Source organism: Enhydra lutris, unplaced genomic scaffold (genome assembly GCF_002288905.1).
Source record: "Enhydra lutris kenyoni isolate GAN:26980312 unplaced genomic scaffold, ASM228890v2 scaffoldscaffold28, whole genome shotgun sequence".
In the NCBI taxonomy this organism is placed as follows: domain Eukaryota; kingdom Metazoa; phylum Chordata; class Mammalia; order Carnivora; family Mustelidae; genus Enhydra; species Enhydra lutris.
In genome coordinates this window covers 21499666-21527434 of record NW_019154112.1, presented here as the reverse complement: position 1 = coordinate 21527434, position 27769 = coordinate 21499666, and the positions used below count along the sequence as shown (strand labels likewise).

General features: G+C 35.5%; 1 protein-coding gene across 2 annotated transcripts in view; it reads right to left on the bottom strand.

Annotated features, from left to right (window-relative positions):
* Positions 1-1995: 1995 nt before the first annotated feature.
* LOC111152343 (bone morphogenetic protein 5) overlaps positions 1996-27769 on the bottom strand; it is a 115252-nt gene continuing 89478 nt past the window's right edge. The window contains exons 4-7 of one of the 2 annotated variants that reach the window (XM_022510845.1): positions 18487-18681; positions 7466-7542; positions 6166-6276; positions 1996-2581 (exon numbers count right to left, since the gene is read on the bottom strand). In XM_022510845.1, the coding sequence (XP_022366553.1) occupies positions 2432-2581; positions 6166-6276; positions 7466-7542; positions 18487-18681 (533 nt within the window). In that variant the 3' untranslated portion in view covers positions 1996-2431. The remainder of the gene's footprint in view (positions 2582-6165; positions 6277-7465; positions 7543-18486; positions 18682-27769) is intronic. The other variant, XM_022510846.1, reaches the window with a different exon arrangement.

Genomic DNA, 27769 nt, shown 5'->3' with positions numbered 1-27769 from the left:
GCTCAGATTCGATGACGGTGATATAGGGATTATAAAATGACAGTTCTTGAGAAAAAAATAATTTTGGATTTTCCTTTCTTGTGTTTTTCTTATTTCTTTAGTTCACTATAGACGATTTATTTTTGCCTTAGTTTAAAGAACTTGGTATTTGTGATTTATACCCTTCTACTTTCAGAAAGAATTAGGGCCACTCTACAAGGCAAAATACATATAAAGCAAGAAATTTTAAAACTAACACACAAAGGAAAAGCCAATACCTAACTAGCTAAAAAACCCTAAGTTGTTTAGATCCTGTTAAAACAAGCTAAATTATTCTGGTTTCTGATAATAGCTTAAGTATTACTAAAGAAATAGTACAAATTTACTCTAATAGCTATTTGAGAATAATTTAACTGAGCGTATTGCATATATGTACATATATTCATGTATCTAATCTGAAAAATTATGAAAATACTGATGCCAATTACCTCCTCTCAAGTGAAAACGAACAAGTGAGATATTTTTTCATCCCTATGGTTTTTGCTATTTTAAAAATGTCTTTACTGCTTGGGCAGATTAAGAAGAATCTTAATTCATGGATTGTTGCTTTGTCCATTTAACAGTGGATTATTTATTAAAAACACAAAAACCAGTTTCGGCAATTAAAAAGAACATAAGGAATCATGTAACCCACCAACATTTTACAGCTGATATTCTTAGCATCTCAGCTTATGACATACTCACATTTTTGTGTCCCTCTTAAATAAAGAGCCAAATCAGTAGAAACTAGCATCACAAGTTTAATATATTTTAAAATATAGAAATATATTTAAACAGCACATTTAAAGAATAATATAATAGACTTCCATTTCTTTTTCTTACAATGGTACACTATTTATTTAAAAATATATTACTTAATGTACCCCCAATATAGTTATTATCAAATTTTCTTTGAGATAAACTGTATTCTCAAACAACATTGTAATATACCTGAATTATAAGCGAGACCATAATATTTCTGAAGCTATTTCTGATACAAGTTTTACTTGAAAGGTCCAAAAAGGTGGTTAATTAATGGTGTTTTATGAATATTTTAGATGAGCTGTAAATAAGCTTAACTGTAGAGCCACAACAAAGAGCGAGTAATCCATCTAAATGTCATTCTTCCAAAAGTTAGTGTGTGTTAAAGAAAAGCCTTAGAAGGCAAAGAAAGAAAATAAATTAATTTCAGGGGGAAGAATACACATGCACATGCACACATCAGAACCTTCCCGTTTGGAATTATTTGTGCTTGGAGGGAGGTTTCCAAAATCCCCTCACAAAATAAGGTTTTCATTGAGCTCGTTCTCAAAGATATGAAAAATGGATTTCAGCTGTTCTTTCAAAATGGCAATTCTGTCAAAGCCATTCCGGGATTTTTGGTAATTTCCTTCAGTTTAGTTTCAGTGCTTTTACCCTAAATAAAATCCCTTGCATCCCATCAATCAGCAGACTCAGTCATAAAGGAGAGCTAAGGAAAATGGCTCTGTCGGCATCTTCGCTCCGCTATGTTTTATGTATGCAATGACTCTTGTCTGTGGGGAGAGAAGTGGAGCGCATGTAAATGTTTCTTTATTTTGGACTGTTTTTAAATCTGAAAAAAAAAAATCTGCAGCAGTAGTGTTCTAGATAATAGGCAGACATGATTTATTTGAGGTAAGAAGGTTGTACTACAAGATTTTAGTGTTAATTGGAAAGTTATGGACACAGGCTCAAGCCTGTCTCCACAGAATTCCTGAAGCTTTGAGCACTTTGCAAAATCTATAGTCCACAAGCCAAGAAGGAATGCACTCCTCCAGTTACATCAATGCTGTTAAAGCAAACAGTTACAACAATTATGTGTAATCTCTCAGCTTCTATGTTCTGCCTACTGTTTATTTATTCAAATCCAGTTCAACATTTCACTTTATCTAATGTAGCAGAAACTCTGAAAGAAAAATTGTGTTTATCCAAGCATTTGTTTGGGTTGTTATTTTTTTTTTTTTTTAGTTTTATTTCTAAATAAACAACCTATCCATTTCACAGGTACCACATAGCCAAATGCATTCAATGTCCTTTATCAGTGATTAACATGCAAAGGAGTTCTAACTTCAGAAAATTATATAAAAATCACATTAGGAAAAATGTTGACATGGAATTGAATTGGACTTAGCATATCCCATTGAAAGTTACACTGGGCTATCTATTGTGTAATAGACCTATAGAATAGATTTTATTGCTAAGGCATCCACAAAGGAGAATATATACCTTTAAATAAATAAAAGTAACTATATACACAATATTGTACATAGGTACAGAGATGAAATGAGCCAGAGTAATTCTATGAAATTCCCTTCTTGTGTGAAAGCATACTTTTTATTGTAGTTCTAAACCTTAATACAGATCTTTTTCTTATTACCAATATTATTTAATATCAGTGGCAGCCACACGAACGCACTACCATATTTCTGTATTTTTTCAAGATGACATTGGAGCTGTCATCAAAGTACAGCACAGAGATGGCATTTAATTTGGTTGGAGCACAGCAAGGCTTCGGTACGTGGTCAGGAAACATCAGATGAACCTGGGAAAGAAAAACATTTTTTTTTTTTTTAAAGAAATGAGATAGACATTTTGTCCACAGCTTTCAAATAATATTCTTGGCGGGTTTTTTTAAAGATCTTATTTATTTATTTGACAGAGAAAGAGATCACAAGTAGGCAGAGAGGCAGGCAAAGAAAGAAGGGGAAGCAGGCTCCCTGCGGAGCAGAGAGCCCGATGCGGAACTCTATCCCAGGACCCTGAGATCATGACCTGAGCTGAAGGCAGAGGCTTTAACCCACTGAGCCACCCAGGCACCCTCAAATAATATTCTTGTTTTGTCACACAATCGGATACACCGTTAAGCTATCACTCTTCTATTTATGTTCAATGGCTGGGGTGGAGGTTGGGGACTGGTAGGGAAGGATGTATTTTTAGGCGTGAACACCTAGACTCAACTCACCTATTCTCATTATGTGTTGGGGCCTTCAAAAATACTCTACCAAGTAAGGAAAATTCCTTCAATGAAATATTCAGTGGAAATTTTCCTGGGGGAAAGTACATGGGAACTAGCACTGAGTTGCTTTTGGTTAGAATGACTCCTATTTACTTCATAAGAAATGCAGAAGTTATAAATGTGAATTCATGAAGGGACATGATTAGACTGTAGAAAGATTTGAATCTAAGAATTATTTTTTAAAGGACAATTAAACAACAACTCATAAAAGTTACACCCACTTTTAATTTTCCACAATAAAGGAAACATAAAAATCACAGCAAAGTGAACTCCAGGTATAACCCAAAACTTATTTTAAAGCAATGATTTCAACTCTTCTCTACAGAAATTTTTACCAGACTGGCTGGAGTTTAATACCCTTTTGCTTTCCTTCTCTCCTAGACAAGTGCCAAAAAGCACGTTTAGCTAAATCAGAAGCAAGGAGCCTAGATAGTTTACAAATTGAATATCCCTCTCCTCCAAGAGCCTCAAAAGGTAGCTGTACACTGAAAGTGAAATGCTTAAGCATAGAGTTTGTTCACATTTTGATCAGACTGGCAGTCTGCCTATAATTTGCAGTCATTGAGCAAGGAGCCAGTACATGGTTCCCCCTTTCCCACCCAGCTACCCTGGCCCTTCCCCGAAAGGAGTTTATGGGAAGTCCCACTGATGAGTCTTACGGGATCCACAAAAAGCAAATACAGCCTCTTAGAGTTTTGGCTGCACAATGTCCTGGCTGAAATGATATAGGAGTCCTGCATGTGGACAGAAACAGCAGGAAAAATGAGGTGATCTGACATGAACTTGAAATTTCCTAGGACCTCACAAAACTAAAAGTTGGATAGTTTAGACAAATTTCAGATGCAGGCTTGTGTCCCTCATCAGCTTGATCTTACATAACCCACACATACATGATTGATAACCCCTTATTTCAATGGCCTTGGCAGCTTCACAAAGCAATCATTCTGAAAAAAAAAAAAAAAATGGATTGTTCTTGACTGGTTTCTCAAACATATTAGTCATAAATATGCTTTCCTTTAGCAACAAGCATGTCTTCTTGTTTCATGTCCTTCACAGAACAAGCATACAGAGTGCACAATGCCAGGAAAAAAAATCAAACTTCCCATGTATGCTTCAAGTTTTGCAATGACTTACATCCCATGTCTCAGGATAGTGAAGCAGAGCAGGGACTTGTTCCAAGTCCATGTCAAATTTTTTTTTAAAATGTTTGGTTTTTGACACTGCCTTCTAGACTATAGCCCTAAAAGCTGACAATACGTGGTTATATATTCATAAGAAATAAGAAAAAAAAATGAGAGGAAGAGTATTTTGACAGAGTTTTTTCAATAATTAAGCATTGCTCAGTCTGAGGCTGCCTTTGATATATTAGGATGTATCAAATTCAATGAAGCAGAAGTGTGCTTTCTGAGTCATTAAGAAGACAATATAAAGAGGCAAAGAATTTTCTGAGAAACGAAGTGTCATTCCTCTATAAGCTAACAGTGGCTATTGCTTTGACCCTACAGAAAGACAGGCATCATGGCGAGTCTTTCAAGGCTCGAAATAGCAGCATTTCTCTCTATGTGATTGCATTTTGGGTCATCATAGAATTCTCATAGGCAAGGATAGATGGCTACAGTTCACAGAGATTCTTTTTCTCAACCCCCAGAAATGATATCCTGCATCAAGAAGCACTTCTATTGGTAGGTATAGCAAATATGAAAGCATAACAAATCTTAAAATTTCCCTAGGAATTTCCTTTATTCTTTGCATATGGCACAGAAGTAGGCAATCTCATTGGTCAAGAAGAAAAAGAAAAATATTTGTAAATGACTGCCTTTCAAAACATGTATTTATCTCTCTGTTTCTCTTTACTCCAAGGTTATTTCCAAAGTTTTGGACAATACCCATGCTCTAGTTGCCATAGACATGCCTCTCTGGTGTCTACTCTTCTCCAATACCTATGATGTCCACACCAGAAAACATCAAGCCATTCAAGGATTTAATCTGCCAATTTATATATACCATTCCTTATTCAGAAGAAAACTGGCATAGTCTTTTCATCAGCTTTCAATTTTAAGTAAATTCCAAAAAAAAATAACCTTAAGAGTCAACTCACAAATTCTAGTAGTTCCATTTTTTTGTTGATCATAAACAAGACTCACCCATAAAGATAGATTATTTTTTCCTCCTGGCTACTGCTCTCCTACTGGCATCTGCCAAAGAGCAACTTCTGTCACTAAGTCTTAAATCTAAAACAACATATCCTTTTCCTTCTCTCTTGATGACATATGGTTAAAATGTTCTTATTCACCCAAATATTAATTCAGAATTTTATCACATGATCTATTGCACCTTTTAGGAGCCTCTCACTTAGTCTTCCAGAGACTGTCCCTCTGCCAGATCAGTAAGTCACACACCATAAGGCAGGTGCGTCAGGCTCTCAAGAGGTTTCATGAGCTCGTTAAATACAGTACAACCATTTAGAGACCACAAAATCAACATTTCATTATTGTTTTCATAAAAATAAGCCCAAGTTATTAGAGATTAAATCACTGCTGAATGCCAGAGTGAGGAAAGGAAAAAATGAAGATGAAATTCCACCTTAAAGATTATTAAAAAAACAATAAAGATCATGAAATAGAAATGAATCTTCTACTTATAGTCTACTCGAAGAAGTTTCATAATACTGAAGTATTGTGGTGAAACATTCTTTAATAATTAGAGTAAAAGCCCTCAGATGAAATTTAGTAAGGCTATTATTCAATGTTTTTGCAATGGTTACTAATGAATTGCTAGGTTAGAAACAGCCCCTGGGAACCTGTGTGGTTAGTCATACTGCACAGCGAAGAAATCAGTGCAGAGTGACCACTTCATGTGGTTACTCCAATTTTCCTAACTGAAGTCTTCTCCATTCTGGAATCAGGACTATTCTTTAAAACAGTCTGAATTTCTTGACTATACCCACAATTATTACTTTGACTCTAAAAAGAAAAAAAAAAAAGTCCCAAGGGAATTTTAAAGAAAAAATAATGCATTTACAGCTATAACTGGATGTTTTCCTTTAAAATAACATTTATATGATGCTTGCATCATAAACCATTTTCAATTCTACAAAAACAAAGGCATACCAGAGTCTGAACTATGGCATGGTTGGTGGCATTCATGTGGGCATTGAGTGGAAAAGAACATTCTCCATCACAATAAAATGCAGCATATCCTTCTGGTGCTATAATCCAGTCCTAGAATGCACACACACAAAAAGAAAAAGAAAGAAAGAAGAAAAGGAATAAAAGAAATCATCAAAATAAAAATCAAGTAATTCTGAAATAATACCCACATTTAGTCTGTCTAGGTTTCTCTTCTTCATCCAACAATTATTCTAACAAGATAGCTACCCTCAAGCCCTTAATTTATTTTTAAGCTGAAGTTTACAACACAAGTATTTTCACAAGAAATTGCCCTCTGTAATTTCTCCCAGAGTTTGCTACGTAGGCTATTCATAGTATGCATTAATTCATGTATTCATAAATAAAACCATAATCATTAAGTAGCATTGTAAATATTGTTTAAACAGGAAATGATGAACTCTGGAAAGTTCAAGGGAACCAGAAAGGAAAAGAAGAATAAACTTAATTGAGATAATTCCTATTACTCCTTAATAACTCATTCCTGGTTTTAGAAACCTGACAACCTCTGAGAGCTTTAATATTTGTTCCTTTTGCTGTTTTTCTTTCCATTCACGTGTTAACTTTATAGTCTCTTTAGAAGAAATGAATCGTGTTGAAAGTTTATCATAAAAGTTTAAAATGCTTACATTTTAATATTACTTTTCAACGAGATAGCCCAAATTCAATTCTGTGAATCCATTGTAATCGGATAATGTAATCTAAAAACTTCAATTTAAACTATCAATACATAGGGAAACTAAAAACTATTTTGATTAAATCCTCCTCCTCACCGTGTTTGTGAAGCATGTGGAAAAGACAGCAATAAAACCCTTAGGTTCAGGGGAAAAAACATTCTTTTTTTTCCTGTGGCTCTACTTTATGACAGACATTATAGTCAAGGATTTTATTTCCTAGCCCTAGAGTTTGAGACCTGGGGGGCAAATGGTATTGCTCAAATTAATCTGAAAAACTGTTATTAGAATGAAAACTTCGGGATATTTAAACAACAGCACCTTTTCCCACCTTCTAAAATATCACTGAGTTACATTTCTTCTTCTTCAGCATAGTTGTTTTTTACTGTAAACTCTGATAATAATGTTTCAGTGGTGGTAGGATAATGGGGAAATAAAATGATGTGGATAGCCCATGTACTGAAGAGTCATCAAAAATAATTGGTTAGTGTATTGGAAAGATTACTAACAAAGATTACGAGTAACCTCGGATTTATAATAAAACAGAAAGGAACCACCTAAGTTCTTACCTGCCATCCCAGATCCCGGAAACTCACATAGAGTTCATGCTTCTTACAGGCTTGTTTTTGTTCACTTGTGTTATAATCTGAAGATAAAAATCAGATTTTAAACAAACAGCAGCTTAACAGGTATCCTATTATTTCTTTTGCAAGATCACTGATAAAATTAAATGGAAGCTGTCTTTGATGTTGCAAAATACGAGTTTGAATCTTAAAGCTTAGAGCCACTTAGCTAACCTGGTGAACTGTAGGCAAATCACTTGTCCTGAGTTTCTTCTTCTGTAAAGTTGAGTCAGTATCATTTACCTTGCGAGGTTCTAACAAGAATTTGGTTAGACTCTCTGTTTTATGGTGCACAAATCTGATGCCTGCCATTCATTGAGTACTAGCTGCTCAATGAATCCTCATTTACTAAGTAATTCATACTATAGAGGTACTTAATATATTTATACATACTAAATACTCATACAATGTTTTTTAACATCTTCCATGAGCAGACACTGGAAAGTACCAATTGGGACCTTACAGAGTTGATTTTATTTTAATAAATACATTAAACTCAGAATACTCAAAGTTGAACTTTTGATTTTTCCCCCAAAACCTGTCCAACATGTAGACCCTTCTATTTTTGACTGATGACAGCTTTCCCAGCAAAGACAGAGAAAGAGAGAGAGAGAATGTTAAAATATGCTGTTTTTTTCTCTTACTCTCACATGCATTCTATTAAGAAATCCTACACATTCTACCATCAAATAGGTCCAAAACCCACCTATTCTTACCACCTCCATGACTGGTCCTGGTCTAAACCACCATCATCTTTCCCCTGAATCACCGCAATATTCTCATTGCTAATTCTCCTTGCTTCTGCCCTTGCTCATCTACAACAAAGCAATCAAGTAGACCTTCTAACAAGTAACTCAAATTATATCACTCCCCAGCAAGAAGTCCCACTGGGTTTCCCTGCATCACTAAGGGTGAAATATCCTCTGTGGTTTACAAAGTCCTATCTGATTTGACCCCATTACCTCTTCGACTCATTTCCTACTATTCTTCCTCTCCTTCACTCCATTCTGGCCATGACACCTCCTTGCTGTTTTCTACCCAGGTAGCTTCCTCCCATCTTAGAGCCTATCTCTCTCTCTCTCTCTCCATACACACACACACACTCATATATGGCTAACATCTATAGCTTCTTCAGCTTTTCACTTAAGCTCCATCTTGTCAATGAAGACTTCACTAACTACCCTATTTAAGATCACAACTCCCACCATGGTATTCTTGATCTCCCTTACCTTGCTCTTATTTTTTTCCCTTTCACTTATTTTTTAATATGCTATGCCTTTTACTCATTTACTATGTGCATTGCTTCTTGTCTTTTTCCTCCCTCTAGAGTGTCAGCACTACAAAGTCAAAAATCTTATTTGGTTCTGTTTGGTCCACTGATACATCCTAAGTTTCAGAAATAGTCTCTGACACACAGTAGGTACTCAATAAATATTTGAGGAATTAATAAATGAATTCCCCAATGTGTTCCACAAATGACTTGAGGGGAAGGAAATACATTATATTCTTTACATATTTTAGAATATAATCTGAAAAACCCATAACCTTTTATAATTGTGCAAAAAAATTAAGGATAGGAGCGCCTGGAAGGCACACTGGGTTAAGCACCCAACTCCTGATTTCAGCTCAGGTGGTGATCTCAGTGTCATGAAATCAAGGTCTGCGTCAGACTCTGTGCTATGTGTAGCCTACTTAAATTTCTCTCTCTCCCCTTCTCTCTTTGCCTCTCCCCCACCCTCTTGTGCTCTTGTGCTCTTGCTCACTCTTTAAAAAAAAAAAAAAAAAAAAAAGGAAAGAGAAAAAAGAATTAGGGATTAATGGAGAGCCTCAATATTGCATCTGGACTAAAGTAATACCAAAGAAACACAGAGCTTTATAGAAAATCTCTGTTGTCTTCTTTGGCGTTTGTTCACACTTTATACAAATAACATTCTAAAAGCTAACCCATCTTTATTATTTCCAATACGAAATAGCAAAGAGGAAAAAATATAAGGTAAGGGAGTCAGCAAAATAATTTATTTTCAAAGAAGACAACTAATTTTTTTTTCTTCTAGGAATAACTGCTACATTCACTCTGCAGTCATCTCTGTCAAATCCATGTAGTAGTTTACTAGGCAGAGTAGCGTGTCCTAAGATGTCACCTTCCAGTTTAATTATCTTCAACCTCTAATGAAAACGTAGGCACTTCAAAAATCCATGGAGCCTGTCTTAGAGTCTCTTGTCATCCTTTCACAGTTACTTCAAGTAATTCTTTATTTCTGTCTTGAATACAAAATAATGATTAAATCTTGAACTCAGACGTTTTTACTTCTACACCACAGTTATGCTCTGCAACTAGCTTCATTAAAACAAATTAAATATGTAGCTAATGATGGAAAATGGAGAAAGAGAATTTATTTGGAGTGCCTCACTCTTACTCTTTGGGCAAACTTTTTCCCTGATCAGACTAGCACAAGGAGTTAATTTTGCCCAGGCAATGGACAAGCATATTGTAACACGAAGTACATTAACATGAAATGGACAAGTTCCCTGTATCACTTTTAGGGAAAAGAAATTATTGATGCTGGTATTAGTTTAATTATTTGATTAAACTTTTTGAAATTTAGAGGAAAAAAAAGTCAGCTATGCATTAGACCAGGGGTCAGGAAACTTTTTTTTTCTTTTTTTTTTAAGATAGTATTTAGTCTGTGGAGTCTTCCCTTGCAATGACTCAACTTTGCCACTATAGCATGAAAGCAGTCATGGACTATGTAATGGATGGATATTGCTATATTCCAATAAAATTTTACTTCTGGATGCTAAAAATTTGATTTTCATATTATTTCTATGGGAAACAAAATGTTATCCTTCCTCTGAGTCTTTTTCAAGCGTTTAAAAATGTAAAAGCCATTCTTAGTAACTGGTTCATACAAAAATAGGCCACAGGGCCTTGCTTCACCAGCCCCTGCATTAGACAATAATGGGAATATTTATTCATTCATCCTTGTCTTAATTAAAAACACTGAACACGAATAAAGACATTGTAGCCAATAACACATACACATATATATACGAAAAGCCATAAACTATGTGTATAGTTATATGAATTCCATGTTTATAAAAAAAATAAAGTACACTTAAAGTCAAAATAGATCTGTTCCATCTATGCAGCTTTTCGTACTAAGTGATATATATAATGTAACATCACATAAAGGTAATGAGCAATGAAATTTATAACAGAATCTGAGTCCAAGAGTCTGATTTCATAGAGCATGAGGACCATATGCTTATTCTGTTAGAAATAAAAATTAATGGATGAGTGAAGTAAATGTTGTACCCAAACCAGCAAAGTCTGCAGTTAGGTTTACTATAAATGGTTGGCAGAATAAACTAAAGGAGGAAGGGCAAGGAAATGAAATTTATGTATCTCGAAAAAATAGTGATTGATAGCCCCTCGAAAATTAACATGAAATGGACATAATGCCACCTACCATAGATTAACCTGCCTACAAATGAAGAATTCTAACAGAAATTACTAAAATGTTCTGGTGCTACAAGCACTCTAGAAAACCATGCTGACATTCCTCAACCAAAATGCCCATGTTCTAAATGCAGCATTTCTTTGTTTTGTCTTTTAATGGTAACACTATTGGAAACCAGGGCCAAAATATTGAAAGTTTTGTTAAATACTTTACATAAACTTCTTTATGATCAATTTCTCTAAACAGTACAAATTTAATCCTTTTCTTAGTTAAACTTTTAAGACATTATTTTGTTGTAGAAAAAAAATTGCTAAAAAAACTACATAGAGGTTAAAAGTGCCCCCCCCAAAAAAGTCTGAACTCTACATAACACTTCAAAGGTCTGTCCACCAGTCTCTGAAAAACAGACAACCAAATAAATAGACATGGGTTAGCTTAGCAAGGAAGTAGGGGGAAAAAAATTAAATCCAGACAACTCCACATACTAATATGGATTTCATTTTTTATTTTTTTAAATCTAAGATTGGCTTCTTTAAGGGATGAAATGTAGATATATTTAGAAAAGAAAAGAAAATTCAAAATAGAATGTCATGTCAAAAGCTTAAACAAGCCAGATACAGTGAGATACTGTGTTTCAAAAACAAAAGAGGTGTTAGCATTCTCATGATCAGTTCCCAACAGAAAAAGGAGACAAAGGAAGCCAGAACCTAAGCATGGGGATTTTTGCTAATTCACAAAAAGTGGAAATGACAAATAGATGAAGGTATAAGTGGTAAAGAAGCAGGAATAATGCTATAATAGACTATTAATAATGTAAATTTTGATATGGCCCTGGGGGTAGAGAAATTCATGATAAACCCCAAGCACCTAACAATCCCTTCAAAGTTGAGAGATTTAAAAATGCTACTACTATTCTATCTTAATCACAATCTTCCATATCCAGTGAATTCCTTGCTTGAATTTATGTACAACCCACTAGGAATTACTTTTATTGATGTTTTTACAAATAATTGTATTTGTCTATGTGTAGAAATGTCTGATGCAGAACAGATACCACAAAATAACAACTATCTGGTATGTTTGCTTAACTCTGGTTAGCAAAGTGCCTATAAGGATGACCCAACTAATATCCTCATCTTTGAGCTTACTGACAAAAGGTTTACCCACAAACCTTGCACTCTTTAGATGTTTGCTACTTTGTTAACAGGATCATCTGTCATCTAGTGACCCAAGTAAGAACATTTGGTAAGTTTCTTGACTTTCTTTCTTCCTCTCTCATGTCCTACCATTAAACTGGTCCACAAAGTCCACTTACTGACTGATTTCTAGTCTAGATAACCTGTCAGAAGCCCTTTGCTCTCTCGGTTACCTCATACTTCCTCAACATCCTCTTCCAGTAACTTTGTCCTAGGGTAACAGTTCACCCCCGCTCTCCCTCCTCCATCTCTGACCATAAGTCTTTGTCTTTTTTATGGAATTGCTTTTTCTCCTTGCATATAATGAAAGGACTAAATTTCCATGGGAGTCTGCATTGCTGATTTTTTTTCTTTTATTTTCTATGGTACTGTCAAGTCCTTTGTTTCATTTAAGCTCACATCCATATCTTTTCCTAATACCGTCCACTTATTCTTGACACTCCAAATCCAGAGTCCTGTTTTTTCACCCTCTGCTGGTCTCATCTCACATGTTTTGGTTTCCATTTCCCCTTTCTCCAATTTATAATCTTCACTGCTTAGAGAGTTGGATTAGATTCCTAATCATTATTTGGGCTCTCAATTTCCTCCCTTGGCATCCCATCCTTCACTCTGATGTCAAATATAACTTTTTAAAATGCATATCTGGTTATGGCACTCCTTTTTCCAATTGCCTACATGAAGACACCATAGTTCCTTACTATTGCGTACCCTAGTCTTTATAATTTGGTCCCTCCATATTTTTCTAGCTTTTCTCACACCTCTCACACTAGAAAACTTGTATGCCCAGCTATTGAACATGAGTACATGGCTCTGTAACTGCACATCAGTCTGGAATGGCTTCACCCACCCCTCCAAATGTCTTTATAGACATTTTCCATAAGTTCTTCATGAAGTCTTTGGAGCCATAACCAGGGCTGCTTAGGTGCTCTATCTTTCCTATTATTCAGTACTCTATACCTACTCTAATAGAATTGACCTCTTAATAATTACTAACGCTCATGTCTTTCCTATTGTCTGTGGGACTGTTTTTTAAGAAGCAAGATGCTCAGCTATCCATCTTTTCTCAGTGTATAGTTAATAGTGTGCATATCACACAAAGGGTACTTATTTAATACTGAATAAATCTTTTTTACAGTAAATCGTGCCCAGATATATTCTAAGGATTCTCTCTAGACAGAGACTTGGCAACAGACACAATGCATTAATGTCTATTGACACATTTATTTTATATTATATAATTAATTGCTCAGGTAGATTGGCCAAATCAGTTACAATTTCGAACATCCTTCTTTCTTCTGAAGTCTCAAAGACCAAGAAATTCCAATTAAGTGACCAGGAGTATTGGTACTTTTTATGAAGAGAAGTTCTACTTTTCTCAGATGTAAGAGTCTAAACTCTTTATGTACCATTTCTGAAAAACCAAACCACATGAACTCATTTCAGAAGTAACAATGTTAATGGCTAACATGAAATAAACATACCCTACTGTTCTTAGTTCTTTACACATATTAATTAATTTAATCCTCACAACTCATGTAATCTCATCCTAGGGAGCAAATACTATTAATATTCTCACTTTACAGATGAAGACACAGAGGCAGGGAAAGGTAATATGTTATCCAACATTATACAAATAGTAAGTAGTGGACCCAGGACTAAATGACAAAATGAAATAGATGATAGGTAAATAAATGTACAGAGAGATAATATAGACACCAAAATTGCTGTTTTAGGAGGGATTTCCAAAACTTTTGTGGGATTCAGGGCACAAATAACAGTTTTTAGTGTTAATTATTATAGAAATCAAGTGGATTAGAAACATTCTCACACGTGCCACCTTGTAAGATTTTCACTTCAGCCTTCATCTTGAGAGCCCCAATTTGGAAACAATCAAAATGTCTTTTTTTTTTTTTTTTTTTTTAAAGATTTTATTGATTTATTCAACAGAGAGAGAGATCACAAGTAGGCAGAGAAGCAGGCAGAGAGAGAGGGGGAAGCAGGCTCCCTGCTGTGCAGAGAGCCCGATGTGGGGCTCGATCCCAGGACCCTGAGATCGTGACCTGAGCTGAAGGCAGAGGCTTAACCCACTGAGCCACCCAGGCGCCCCAATCAAAATGTCTTTTAAGAGTGGCGTGACCAAATAAACTCTGATACAAGCGCTGTTGACTATATTGCAATGGTTAAAAAGAATGAGGTCACTCAATTTGAAAGATGGCTGAGATATATTGTTTAAAAAAAATCCATAAAACCAACTCTATTATATTCCTGTAAGTCAAAGCTATGAGGATAATAAAAAGATCAGTGGTTACTAAGGGGAGGGAGGGATGAAGAGCCAGAGGAAAGAGGGTTTTGAGGGCAGTGAAAGTACTCTGTAAGATACCACAATGATGGATACATGTCATTAAATATTTGTCTAAACCCACAGAATGTAAACACCAAGAGTGAACCCTAATGTAAACTATGCACTTTGGACAATTATAGATTCATCCTTGTGATTCATCCTTAGTAAGAAAGCACTATTCTCATGAGTAGTGTTGATAATGGGGGAGGCTAGGCAGTGTGAGACAGGGTATATGGGAAATCTTTGTACTTTCCTCTCAATCTTGTTGAGAACCTAAAATTGCTTTAAAAAATAGTCCTTAAAGAGGCGCCTAGGTGGCTCAGTGGGTTAAAGCCTCTGCCTTCAGCTCAGGTCTCCCAGCGTCCTGGGATCCAGCCCCACATCAGGCTTTCTGCTCAGCAGGGAGCCTGCTTCCCTTCCTCTCTCTCTCTCTCTCTGCCTGCCTCTCTGCCTACCTGTAATCTCTGTCTGTCAAAAAAATAGTCCTTAAAAATACATACAATATACCATTTATGTGATTAAACACACATAATAAAATATATTCTCCAAAAGAGATATATATATATATGTATATATATATGGAGGTATAGATTTGTGAGTAAAGGTACTATGTTGATATAAGTGTATCCGAGTAACCTATCACAAAAGGATTTAGGTGTTCAAGAGAGAACTTTAGTTTTACTGATGATTTTATTATCTTTAAATAATGAAAATATGTATTAATTATATGCTATAGAACATTCTAAAGAAGTAGTTATAATTATTATTCTTTCTGATTTTGATTAACATCTGTTTGTCCAAGAGATATGAGTTTACATTGTCTATATTAGGCAAAAGACATTACCTATCAGAGTCGAGAGTAAGTAGAGAATGTTTCCATTTTAATAACTCTTGGAAAGACTCGGCCTAAGAAATCACCATGGTGTCAGGCAGGGCCACTAAGGATTGGATTCACCTTCAAAAGTCCCTAATATCCAGCACACAGTCAGCAATCTTTACAAGCAATTCTAGAGGACTTGCCATTTGTCTTATTAATTCTTCCAAATTCTTAGTACTCTATTCTTTTCAGCTCTCATATAGTCCTTAGAAGAGTATCTTGCTCTCAGTAGGTTCTTTAAGACCTTATCACCCAGGTACCTAAAGCATTTTTAAGCTAACTAAAAAATTAGCTATCACCTCCATTTCCTTTCCTCCCTACCCAAATTCAAATAAACATCCACTGTGCTGCCTCCTCATGAAAGAGGCAGTATCTCACACAACATGTTTGCTCAGTCTCTTTGCCAAATATCTGAAGAGGAACAAAGAGGGACAGTTTCTGCAGAAAATCTGGGGACACTCTTTCTGTGCATATTCATCTGAAAGAAGAATTTCGTTTTTTCCATTCAGTGGATATATTAATTTATTTAACCATTTCCTATTTTGTGCTAGACATTGTTCTAAGATTTTCCATAGGAGTATAGAAGAACAAAGGATCATTGAGAAGCTGGAAGGTAAGACTCTTTGAAATAGGGAAAAAATTGGGTAAAGAAAGCAAAAATGACCTGGATTTTAATTCTCCTGAACTGAGACTTTTGACATTTGGCACATACAGAAAAAAATGTAATCATGCAAACATCTAATACAACTTTCTTCCCCCCCACTGGCTTCTCTCTTAGCCTTGTAGTCTTCAAACAGTATTTTATTATAAAGGCTTGGTACTATTACAGCATTTATTATTTATATTTGAATAATTTTAAAATTTCACTGGCATTTCAAGTTTCCTAAGTATCAAATTTTTTGTTTATATTAGCATTCCCTTTCCTTAAACCCCTGTCTGTTAGGCCAAATCCTAGGAGACCTTTTCCCAGCTGCTTGATTACTACCTATTGAAAGGTTACGTCTCATAGACACAAACCAGCTACTTTCTTTCTTAGTACCAAAATATGATCATGCTCCAAAACTATCTACCACCTATTTCACAGAAATGACTGCCAATGACACACTTTTTAAAAAGAAAATATCAGTTTAGAGTAGAATAAATTTTGTACTCTAAATGGTGTTAGGAAACTGGTGAAAAGTTACACGATTTCTGCTCCATGTGTTTTATTCATCTCTAGTTATAGAAGTACATTTGTTGCTTGTGATCAGAGAGAGAAGATAAATAGAGTTCACCAATAGGGAAAAGGGCTTTGATGATTTCAGTCTCTGGAACGCCATTGCCACAGTCCTTATGTGCTCCAATAATAAGTATGCAACTTACACTTTTCCCTTTGTAATTTCCTCAAAAATTATTCACTCTTCTATTCATGGTTTAACAAACCTTTTTCTTTAATGCAGTCTGTTACATCAAATTAAAAACATTTCAACCAATTTCAGAACCATTCTACATGAAAAGAAAAATATACAACTTTGACAGGCTAGTATTTACAAGGAAGAAAAGGTCTTAGAAAGTTATTTTTCTCCATCTTTCATATTCAGCAATTATAATTTTTGCCAAGCTAAATACCTTGTGAAGATCTTTATAAAATAGCTTTGTAACAAGGCACTAATATCATGTTTTACTTTCATGTGAAAAATGCAGTTAAACTTATTTGTTCAGGAAAACTACTTTACAATATTACTCTCTATATAGTAATATTTCATATAGAAATCTTCCTCATTTCTGTTACTAAATATATCAAATAGACTTCTAACATGATTGCCCTGGTGCCCATATTTTAGGAAGATTCCAATGAATTCCAATTTGGTATTTTTGCTGAGAGTCCCAGGTGCATGTAAAATGTATGCAAAATATATATATACACACACATACACATATAGATATGTATATCGTTTTATTTATAATCATTCTTACCTAGCACTCATACATATTTGAGTAATAAAAAAAAGTATAGTATGATTTATCAGTTTCAAGTGCCAGGGCAGGAGTGGGGGTGGGGTGAAGATTTCAGGAATAATGGCAAATACTGTCTGAATGTGTCTTTTTGGAAGGGTAAAGCATTCTAATTTGCTTGAATACCATATGCAGGGATCATGTCTGTTTTGTTCACCAGCTCATCGATTGGGCCTGGCAAGTACACTGCATATGGTGGCCATTAACACAGAACACATATTTTTCAAATGAACAAACATATTGTACTAAGTTGGGATGTTCTAGGATAAATTTTCCCCTTCAAACAGATTTACTTTTTAGAGATAAAGAAAATTTCTTGGAATAAAACAGCCATCATTTTCATCTAAGAACAGCTTATGAAAGTCTGTTTGCAACCTGGACTAAACAAGGTACTTACTGGTATAAATAAAATGATTCTGTAACTTCAGATTTTGGCAATTGGACTCATTCAGATCGACTATACTTTTATCTCCTTTTCTATCAATTGATGGATTAAATTGCAAGCACGTTGGGATCATTGTGCATCTGTAATATTTTGTTACTAGGTTTTTTACATAGGTGTGTATGTATATACACACACACAAAGCAGATTATCTAGATAATAGTCTTCCAAATAATTAATGGAAATGTAAATAGTACCTCAATTTCCATATAATCTCTGCTGTTTTTATTGTCAGAGAGAATGGAAATTGCATGCTTCACATGTGTCGTCTTAAGTACTGAAGAAATCTTTTTTTGTTGAGTTACCTGGTTGCCCATCCACGTCTGAGAGGCCCTGGGGAAGACAGCTCAGGGAGTTGTGTAGTTGAGTTTTGACTAGACTTTGTTGATGTAGCCATTTCATAATTTTATTACCTCCAGCTTGATTTTAATTTGAACTGAATCTTTCAACATACAAAGGCAAGTCATACTTATTTTGAAATGAATTACTGAGTGATTCACTGATGAAACATTCTGAGGATGTTCGAAACATTACCAGATGATTTAATAGACCAAACGAAGGTATATCCAGAGGGTAGATTTACTGTGGCTACTTGATTTGCAACATATGACCCCATAACTCTCTGTGCACAACCGTTGCTCCGGCTTAATCTTACCTCCAACGCTGGACATTCTGGAGGAGTCCTGATGAGAGCTGGATTTATTGCGGTTTTGATTTTTCCGTTTGTTAGCGGCTCTCACGGATCGAAGGAGTACCTCGCTTGCCTTGAAGAAGGCCACCATGAACGGTTGTTTGGACTGAGGCCCGTGTCTTCCCACAAGACCCGCGGATTTCACATTGATACTGCGTCCTGGAACAGAAAGCGCAAGCACTTGGTTTATGAGAAAGAAAGAAGGTTTACCTGACGTGAATGAATTCTGAGAGTGCTTTGAAAAAGGAACATTATTTTTGAAAACATTATCAGAATGTTTTCCTTGCAGGCCAAGGATTTTTATAAACATTGAAAGTTTGCCGGTACAGACAATTATCCATGCTGGGTCTTACATTTTGCATCATTCTTCACCACAGAACGCCCTCAGGCTGCCTTCACTAACTGATCCTTCTCAGACCTGGAAGTCAGCGATATTTCAGACGGAAAGGCTTGATTACCATCAGCCTGGAAATGTCCACATTAAATAACAATTTCAAAAATATTAGCTATGGACTCTTCTGCATTAAATGCCCTATAATTTTCCTCTAAGTGATAAAAGCTGAATGGCTGCCTGGGTGTTTTTACTTTCTTCAGCTTTTTCAAGCCTTTCAAGTGTTAATTAGTGCTGAGAGCCTTCCCCTTCACCTCGGGCCTGTGCCCAGCAAACTTTACAAAGCTATGCTCTACTTAAAGCTCTTCACATCACAGGTCATTCTAGAAGCCCTGCTGGAGATGGAGTTTTGCTTTAAATTCCAGTTCTTTCTCAATGCCAAGTATTTTGAAGTAATCAGAGCAATTTCAGAGTTCCTCCTTCTCTGAGTTTTGGACACACCTGAATGTTTACTGAAGAGATTTTGAAACTTGTTAACCAAGCCTAGAGACTCTAAGAAAGAAAAGTTCCAGGTGAGTTTGGAGACTCACTTTTGTCTTTAAACCAGTCTGCATGCCGGACCCTTCCGAGCCTGCTGGTGTGGTTGTGTATCAGAGAATGACTGCAATCAGAGCCTGCACAGCAATGCGTTAGAGGTCAAGGTGTCCTACAGACTAGAAGTAGTTGTTAATAAAGAACCTCTCCCACTGGGTAGTAATAATAATACTAACAATAATGCCAAAGGTATTTGGAGCACTTGCTATGTATGTGCTAGGTATTTTTCTAAGTGTTTGCTATGCAATATTTAATTTGGTTCTACAAATACTCTAGAAGTTAAGTATTACTATTTTCCCCTCTTTACAATTCACTCTAGTTATGGTCTTCTAATTAAAAAAAAAAATCACTGAATTTTTAAAATATATATATATATCTGTGGCTATATTATACACATATATTTTATATATTTATATTATATAATATTATGATGCATATTATATAATATATATTATAAATATATATATTTATATATATTTTTTAATCTGAGATATATATATCTCTCATTGGCTGATATCTAGTTCCATGAAATCACCCAAGGAGGATGAACTATTTAACCTTAGGTTGTAAATTTAGTTGAGAATTACTAAAAACTCATGCAAAGTTTCTACTCTAGATACAGAAGTTACCAATCTTTTAAGAGTCATATATAATGTGGTTTGAAATATGTGCATGATTGACTCTGCCTTGCCCCCTGAGAGATGTGCGTGTTTTCTTAAAATATTTATTCAGTAAAGACTGTGGAGTAACCTCAGTCCATTATAAGACCTGACCCACCTTAGAAGCAAGAAAAGGAAAACAATTCCTTGAAACGGCATCAATGGCATTTTAGCAAATAAACTCTTGCTCTTAACAAAATTTATTTTGGCAGCATAAACACTTTTGTGTATACTTGTATTGTGCAGAGACCTTCTACCGTCAGAAAATGAGACTGTGTCATGTGAGGCTGTGCAGCTGTTGGGAGGGACACAGAGGTCCTTTAAATGTGGAGGTATTGGTTAAAAAAAGAAAAAAAAAAGAAGCGTGTGTGCTGATCCAAGCAGCATCCGTGGCCTCATCAATTGTTCTACAACGTATTGGGGAAAATTTGTTTGGTTCCCACAATTATTAAAACGGGCGGGATCTGCCTACAAATGCCACTATACCCAGTCCTACCGAAGAAAGAACTTCCAAATAATCAAGGCAGTAAACCTTAAACAAATAAGCATATAGGTTTCTCTTTTAAATGCAAACTTACAGTGGCAGTCTGCCAGAGTCTATATTTCTTAGAAAAACTCTATCACTGGCATAAATGAAAGAGGCAGTTTGATTTGTGGTCAGAGCAGTTTCCATTCTACTTCCACTGTAACAAATGTATTAATTCAGCTCAGACTTCCTCCTTCTGGCAGCCCTTTTGCTGTAAAAAGAGAAATTAGAAGTTCCAGCCAAATACCATACCTTGAACTGACCCACTTCAATACATAAACACTTTTACAACATATTTATTCAGGTGCAGCACTTGAAATTGGTTTAAGATGTTTCCAGTGACAGAGAGCTCAGCGAAAGAAAAAAAAAAAAAAAAGAACTGAGAAACTTGACTGTTGTGGAATAGAATAACTGGCGATCTGTTCTTCAAAAATAATTTTTTTCTATCTTGGAGTACAACATAAAATGTATTTGTTGAGCTTTTATTTTGATTTTTTAATGAAGTGTTAATTTAACAGGAACTAAATTTTTACTTGTGTACATCCATGACCACAGAAATCATTTTTAATATATGATCTCTCTAATACTAAAATAGGTTGCCACAAGATGTTCGCAAATGGAGTAGAGGTAAAGTGGGTTTTCCATTCATTACAACACACACTGCCCCTTTTATAGTTAAACAACCACTTAATGCAAAGTTCCAAGTTTCCCCGGGGTTTGCAAGAGAGTTTCTTTTATTGTCATTCTAAAGACTTTCAATACTGTAATTTTTGATCTGTGGAGAAATAATACTGCTCTAAAAGGTTTATGTTCTGAAAACTGTAAAGATGTGTGTATGTTACAAATATGGGTTTCTTGGGTTTTACAAAGGTAGATATTGTGTGTGAAGCAAAGTAGTCTTCAAACCAACGTGAACTCCCTTTAAAATAACTTTTGATATTATTAAGTTTCCTTTTGGTTTCCTTTTTACTTCAGCAATGAAGTGACTATTAAGATTCCATAAGTTAATGCTTGCTCAGTCACTCTTGGTCTTGAGCTCCTGTGCCTTCAGACACAATATACCTGTACCGATTACGAGGACCAAGCCTTTGTGAACGGCTGAGCAGTTGTTTTTGCTAAAAGTGTTAACAGAAAGACTATATTGCATGTATTAAAAATAGTGAGTCTTTTATAAAATTGATTTGAGTATGTTGAATTTTATTATTAAATGTACAGTGTGCTTTAGATATTGCAAGTGTATAAAGAAGGCTTACCTAAAACATTTTGATATAGGAAAATTATACGTAGGTGTGTATCACTGTGGTTTTATTTTTCAAAGGTGATCCTTACATTTGATTTCTAACTAAAACCTATAGCTATAGAAGGATTAAAGATTGAATATATGGTGAAAACGGAAATGGGGTCGAGTAATAAAAAGAATATTAAATAGAAGGGGGATGAGCTTGGGCCCAGGCTTCATCCCCTGAGGATTTAGGCATGCCTAGGCATAGCCAGAACATTGCTAGGTTTATTTCACCAAGCACAGAGCATAGAACAACGTCACGGGAAAGAACCCAGAAAGTATAAATTCAGAACAATGACCCAGGGTGTGTAGGGGAAAAGAGACAATTTGAGCAGCAAATATATGGGGATATTATTTCTCAGTTTCATTAACTACAGAGTGAGTAAAGATGGGCTTGGGACGATATCTTCCGAAGAAATGATTACACTTTTCACCCAAAAATCAAGAGGGAAATATCTGAGTCTGGGGCTCTAACTTGCTCAATTTTGCCATAACTGAAGTTGGAGACTGGAGACTTCCAGACCTGCCACTCTGACCCTCATGCCTTTGTATAAGCAAGGGGGTCAGGATATTGTATTCACATGTGCCTAAGGGCACAAGAACTATTTGAAATGTACAGTCATTGTGAAGGTAGAGTGGCAAACAAAAGCTCTATCCCAAACCTACTGGTTTTGCATTTCAGACCATTCTTTTTGGAAAATGTGACTTTGAAAATGTTTATTTCTTTAAAAATAGGGTTATTAAAGGAGGCTCTGACATAAAACAGCTCTTTGGAGGCATGTTGATACTATAAGGATAAGTGGTTCCAAATATGAGCATTTAGTTTCCCTGCAAAATACACAGTTTGAAAAACATGCATTTGAGGATTTATCAGTCTAAATGTTGATATCGCTCTGAGATGTTTGCATAAATTCCAGTTTTTTTCCTCCTGTAAACCCACAGTAATTGACTGCTTAACCCAAAACACCTGGGATGGAACTTGTGCCTAAATTACCTTTCCTTCATCTTGAAAAAGACTCTTGCAGCATCCTTTATGGACTATTTCATAGAAGACAAACCAGTGCATTGTTTCCAATCCACATACCCTTCTGATCTGTATTTATTTTCAATCTGTGATTAAATTTGATTCTGGTGCTCTTAAATTATAGTTTCTGTGACTCTAAATTATACTGGAATTTTACCCTTTTTAGAAACAGATGATTTAAAATGTGCAGAATTCTCTACTAAGAATACAGACTAAATCATCTTTATATCAGATTTTAAGGAATGCAGGGAAGACAGGATTTTGTCTATTTAACTTCCATATACATTTAAACTCAAATTAACTTAAATTAAGCGGGTTGTAATCTAGCTATAAATTTCAACTCTGTTATAATTTGATAACATTTCCATAGTTTCTAGTTTTATAGTAAAAACACTGGCATATTGCCAGATATAAGTACACAGATTTGAAGTATCACAAACAGAATTTTATGTTTGTGCTCAGAACTTTCTTATTTTCAAGATGGTTTCCATCGCTTATAACCTCAAACAAAAGCAAGGAAAATCTAGGATTATAAACTATTTCAGTGATACTGAAAACTCATTGTTAAGAGATTTCTGGAAAAGCTTTTGAACTTTAGAATGAATGCAAGATAGTAAGATCTTTAATTCTTCAAAGTAATTCTGAGACTCTGTTTAACAAGCTGGGCTCTGCATGTAATGCCTTTGCTAGATGTCCCCATTCTCTTTTTTATACTGACATTTAAAAGAGTAAATTAAAAATAACTGCTTTATTTTATATTAAATATATATTATAATTATACACTCATTATGAAAAGGTGTGAAAAACAAAAGGACAAATATCATAATTTATGTGAATAGGATAGGACTCTGTGGCTGATAGTAAAAAGACACATCAGAGGACTGAAATCCATGGAGGACAACTGAGAACCATATCCTGACACAGTGACATAAACTAGGAGTTGAAAATTACCTGTAGACAAGAAATGTGGTTACCATTCCTGGTAAACCAGCAGTAGAAGAACTCCATTTTCCTCTATACCTGAGATGACTGAAAGTTAAAGAAGTTTAAAGGAGGAAGAAATTTTTTAAAGAGTTGAAATCTGGGGGTGCCTGGGTGCCTCAGTCAGTTAAGCCTCTGACTTGTTTCTGCTCAGGTCATGATCTTAGGGTCGTGCGATCAAACCCCGCATCAGGCTTTACACTGGTCATGGAGCCTGCTTAAGGTTCTCTGTCTCCCTCTCCCTCTGCTCCTCCCCCAGACGCCCTCCTTTTCTCAAAAAAAAAAAAAAAAAAAAAAAAACCAAAAAACAAAGAACAAAAAAACCACAACTTTTAAAGACTTGAAATTTTTTCTAAACATTTTGTTGAAGGCACTATAATGCCCCGCAGTTTGAGAAAGTGGTGGAGATTAGAAGAAAAAAGTAGATTATTTGGTCAGAAGCATTGGCACAATGAATGGAGGCATGATGGGCTGGGGAGGGGGATGCAAAAACTTGAGAACTGCAGCTCAAGAGACTCCAGGAAGGAGGGCCTAGGGAAAGAGAGACCAAGAACCATAAAGTATCAGGGCCAGGTTTGTGCCTAGTTGTGGAAGCCGTCCAGAACACTCGAGTGTTTTATTGCACCAAGAGTGGAGCTGAGGTGATGGAAACGATCGGTCTCCTTCCATGGGACATCATTCCGAGATGAGGAGGCTTACTGTCTCAGGTCTGACGAGCCCAACAAATGTCTCTGACTCAGGCCTTGTTTTCAGCTGGCGGAAATATGAATCTCAAACTAGGAACTGCAGTTTACCTTCACATAAGCACTTACTTTTTAATAGCTCTTTGCGTTATATATAGTGCCTTTCTCCTGAGACCCTACAAGCTTTACAGACATCATCTGTCACATGCTCCCAAAAGATTGGTTAGCAGTTGGTCTTACAGTCCTCATTTATTTTAAGAAAGCAGAAACATTCTTTTCACAAAACCATGAAAAGGGTGAATTATTTTTAGCCTTTTTTCCAGTTATTATGTGCCTTTTAAAAATAAAAAAGTGTGCGCGTGCGCACACACACACACACACACACACGTCTTTCCTTTAAAATCATAGATTTAAGTAAAACTCTAACAAGGCAGAGTTTCAGCAGACTATCAACCCAAAAGTCTTTAAAAACTTTTTTGATGTGTTAAGATACCAGTGAAAAAAACTTTTAGAATTCAAACTCATTTTAATTTGTTTGATAGCAGTGAAATTAATTTAATTTCACACTTCATTTTATCTCTAGGAGGTGAAAGGTCTTTGAAATGAACTTAATACAGTTACTTAAGAAACTGATGAGTGTCTAAAAGAAACACTCTTTTTGACCAGCTTACATGATATATGATTCAAAAGAATTATTACCATACAGAAAAGCATGGCTCTTTAAATGTTTGATCTTTCTTTACAGTTTGATAAATGAACCTGTGAAATTATCACAAGCCACTTCCAGAATCTTTAGGCTGGTTCATACCACCAAAATGAAAGGGAATCTTATTTGGACACCTGATAAAAGAGTGTGAAGAGAGTAAAAGATATTTTCCAAAATCTGCGGTGAAGAACTGATACTAAGATACCAAATACATATGCTATCATCAGTGTCTACTTTTGAGGGGGAAAAAAAAATTAGAGACATTTGGGATTTAACTCTTCCCTTCACATATGAAGGCTGGATCACAAAACATACATTTGAGTGAAGCAAAAGCAGAACTTTTCTTCACCAGGTTCTCATGTCTCTGGCTCTGGCAAAACTATAAACTGGCCTGCCTCACATAAACAACCAGTCACACCATCAGGATGCCATGATGTTCCCCAGAGGAAAAGCATCCCTCTGAGCCATCCGCATACAAAGTAACAGCTGGGTCCCAAGAGTGGTACCTTTTGGTCACCCTCAGCAGCAACATCTGATTTCATAGCCTAAGTAAATCTTTTATATTTCTATCAGCTATATTCCTTCAGAGAGAAATCATGTAAATACCTCCACATATAAATATAGCAGGTACCCAAAAGTAGTAATAAGAACGCCCTCCCAAAGGATCAAGAAAATTGGAAATTGAGAAGCTTAGCTCATTCAATACTTGTAACAACAAAACAGCTGTCGTCTATTGAAGATTCATATGTCTCATATTTACTCTGTACAATAAGGCAAGGATTACATTTTAAAAATGAATAAAATAAGACTCAGAGAAGGATCAGATTTTTAACTCAGCCCTGTGAACCCTGAAGTAGTATGCTATTCCTTTAAGTACATAATGTACCCCTTTGTTAAAGATTGGTTGGGGCTGTTGCTTTGTCTTGAGTTTCTGCTTTCTACCTAGAGAAGACTGGAGGAACACCATCCATCTCAGATCTGTCAGTGATACACACGTGGTGTCTGGAAGAACAGTGTTATAGCCGCTGCTTTTGTTAAGTTCAAGGTCGGACTTTCCTTAGTAAGCAAGAAAATAAGGATTCAACACGACTTGCCAGCCATGGAAGGGCAAGTGATGGCCTCAGTTTATATTCCATTCAAATCAAAACTTGTCATACTACAGAGAAATTAGCCTGCGTTTTTAAGGAGCTGGAATATGTAATTTCCCTCTCAAGGTATTTTCCTCTACAAATTTTGATCACCTCTTATGACACAACTATGGGCCCTGGTTGTCATACACTTTTGTGCCTCTTTTTTGGTTTTCCTCTCATGCACATGAGCCTACGCCAAGTGTGCCAAAGTTTAATTCTCAGCAGCACAGAACATGGTGACTGAGCATGCCTTATAGCAACTAAAGCTTCTCTTTTCTTCCCACTGTGTTCTCTGCTCATAATGCAAAACCCATCCTGCTGTTATTTTTACATATGTCTTTGAAAAATACAGACTAGCAATAAGTTAAACTCACAATGGAAAGAACAATGGCAAAGACATAGTTAACTCCAGTGCACGGTGGGAATAAGGAGAATCTCATATTCTTCATGGCCCTAAATCAATATTACCATGAAAATATTCACCCCTCAGATCACTAGTTAAACCAGAATTAGAGTCTAGAATCGGGAATATAAAAAGCAACAAAAACTGGCATATGTCCCTGACCTTGGCATTTATTTGGCAAGGTTGGTGATCCATAGTTACTGTTCTGAATTAGGGAAAATCAAAAACAGAAATACAGATGTAGCCAAACACTTCCGTATCCCTTTTCATTAAGGGAAATCTAAAAAATGGTAGACTACATCTTTCACCAGATAATGAAGCAAGACTAACTAACTCCTGTTTGTCTCTGCCTACTTTAAATCATTGATTTCAAAACTCTTCTTCATGTATGTTTTTGAGTTACGACGCTAAAATTTGGATAAGCAAATTATGTTTACTGTGTGTCTCTCACTGAAATATATACACACTATAAATTAAAACAAAGAAAACTGCCATTAAAACCTAGTTTTAAAACATATGAGCCATGGTAAAATAGCATATTCAAGGTTTTCCATTTACTACTGAATATATTCCATAATCAGTATCTACTTATAAAAGAAAATCATTTTCTCCCTACAAATCTTTATGTAAGACTAAATTAGGCTCTAAGAGGCCCATTCAGGATACTGATCAGAGAAAAAAAATATAGATATCAAAAAAAGATGTAATATTTTAAAAGATACCAGAATCATGATTCTTCATTTCCAGCAGAATGAAAACATCTATAAATTACATTCTAATCATTTTGGTCAAAATGCAAGGTTTTTAGAAAAGCACATGACCCAATTAAGCTCAACTTACAGGGAAAAAAACAAAACAAACACATGAACAATTAAAAACATCTTTCATTGACAGAGGATTTTTTTTTTTTCTTTCAAATTTTTTAGGA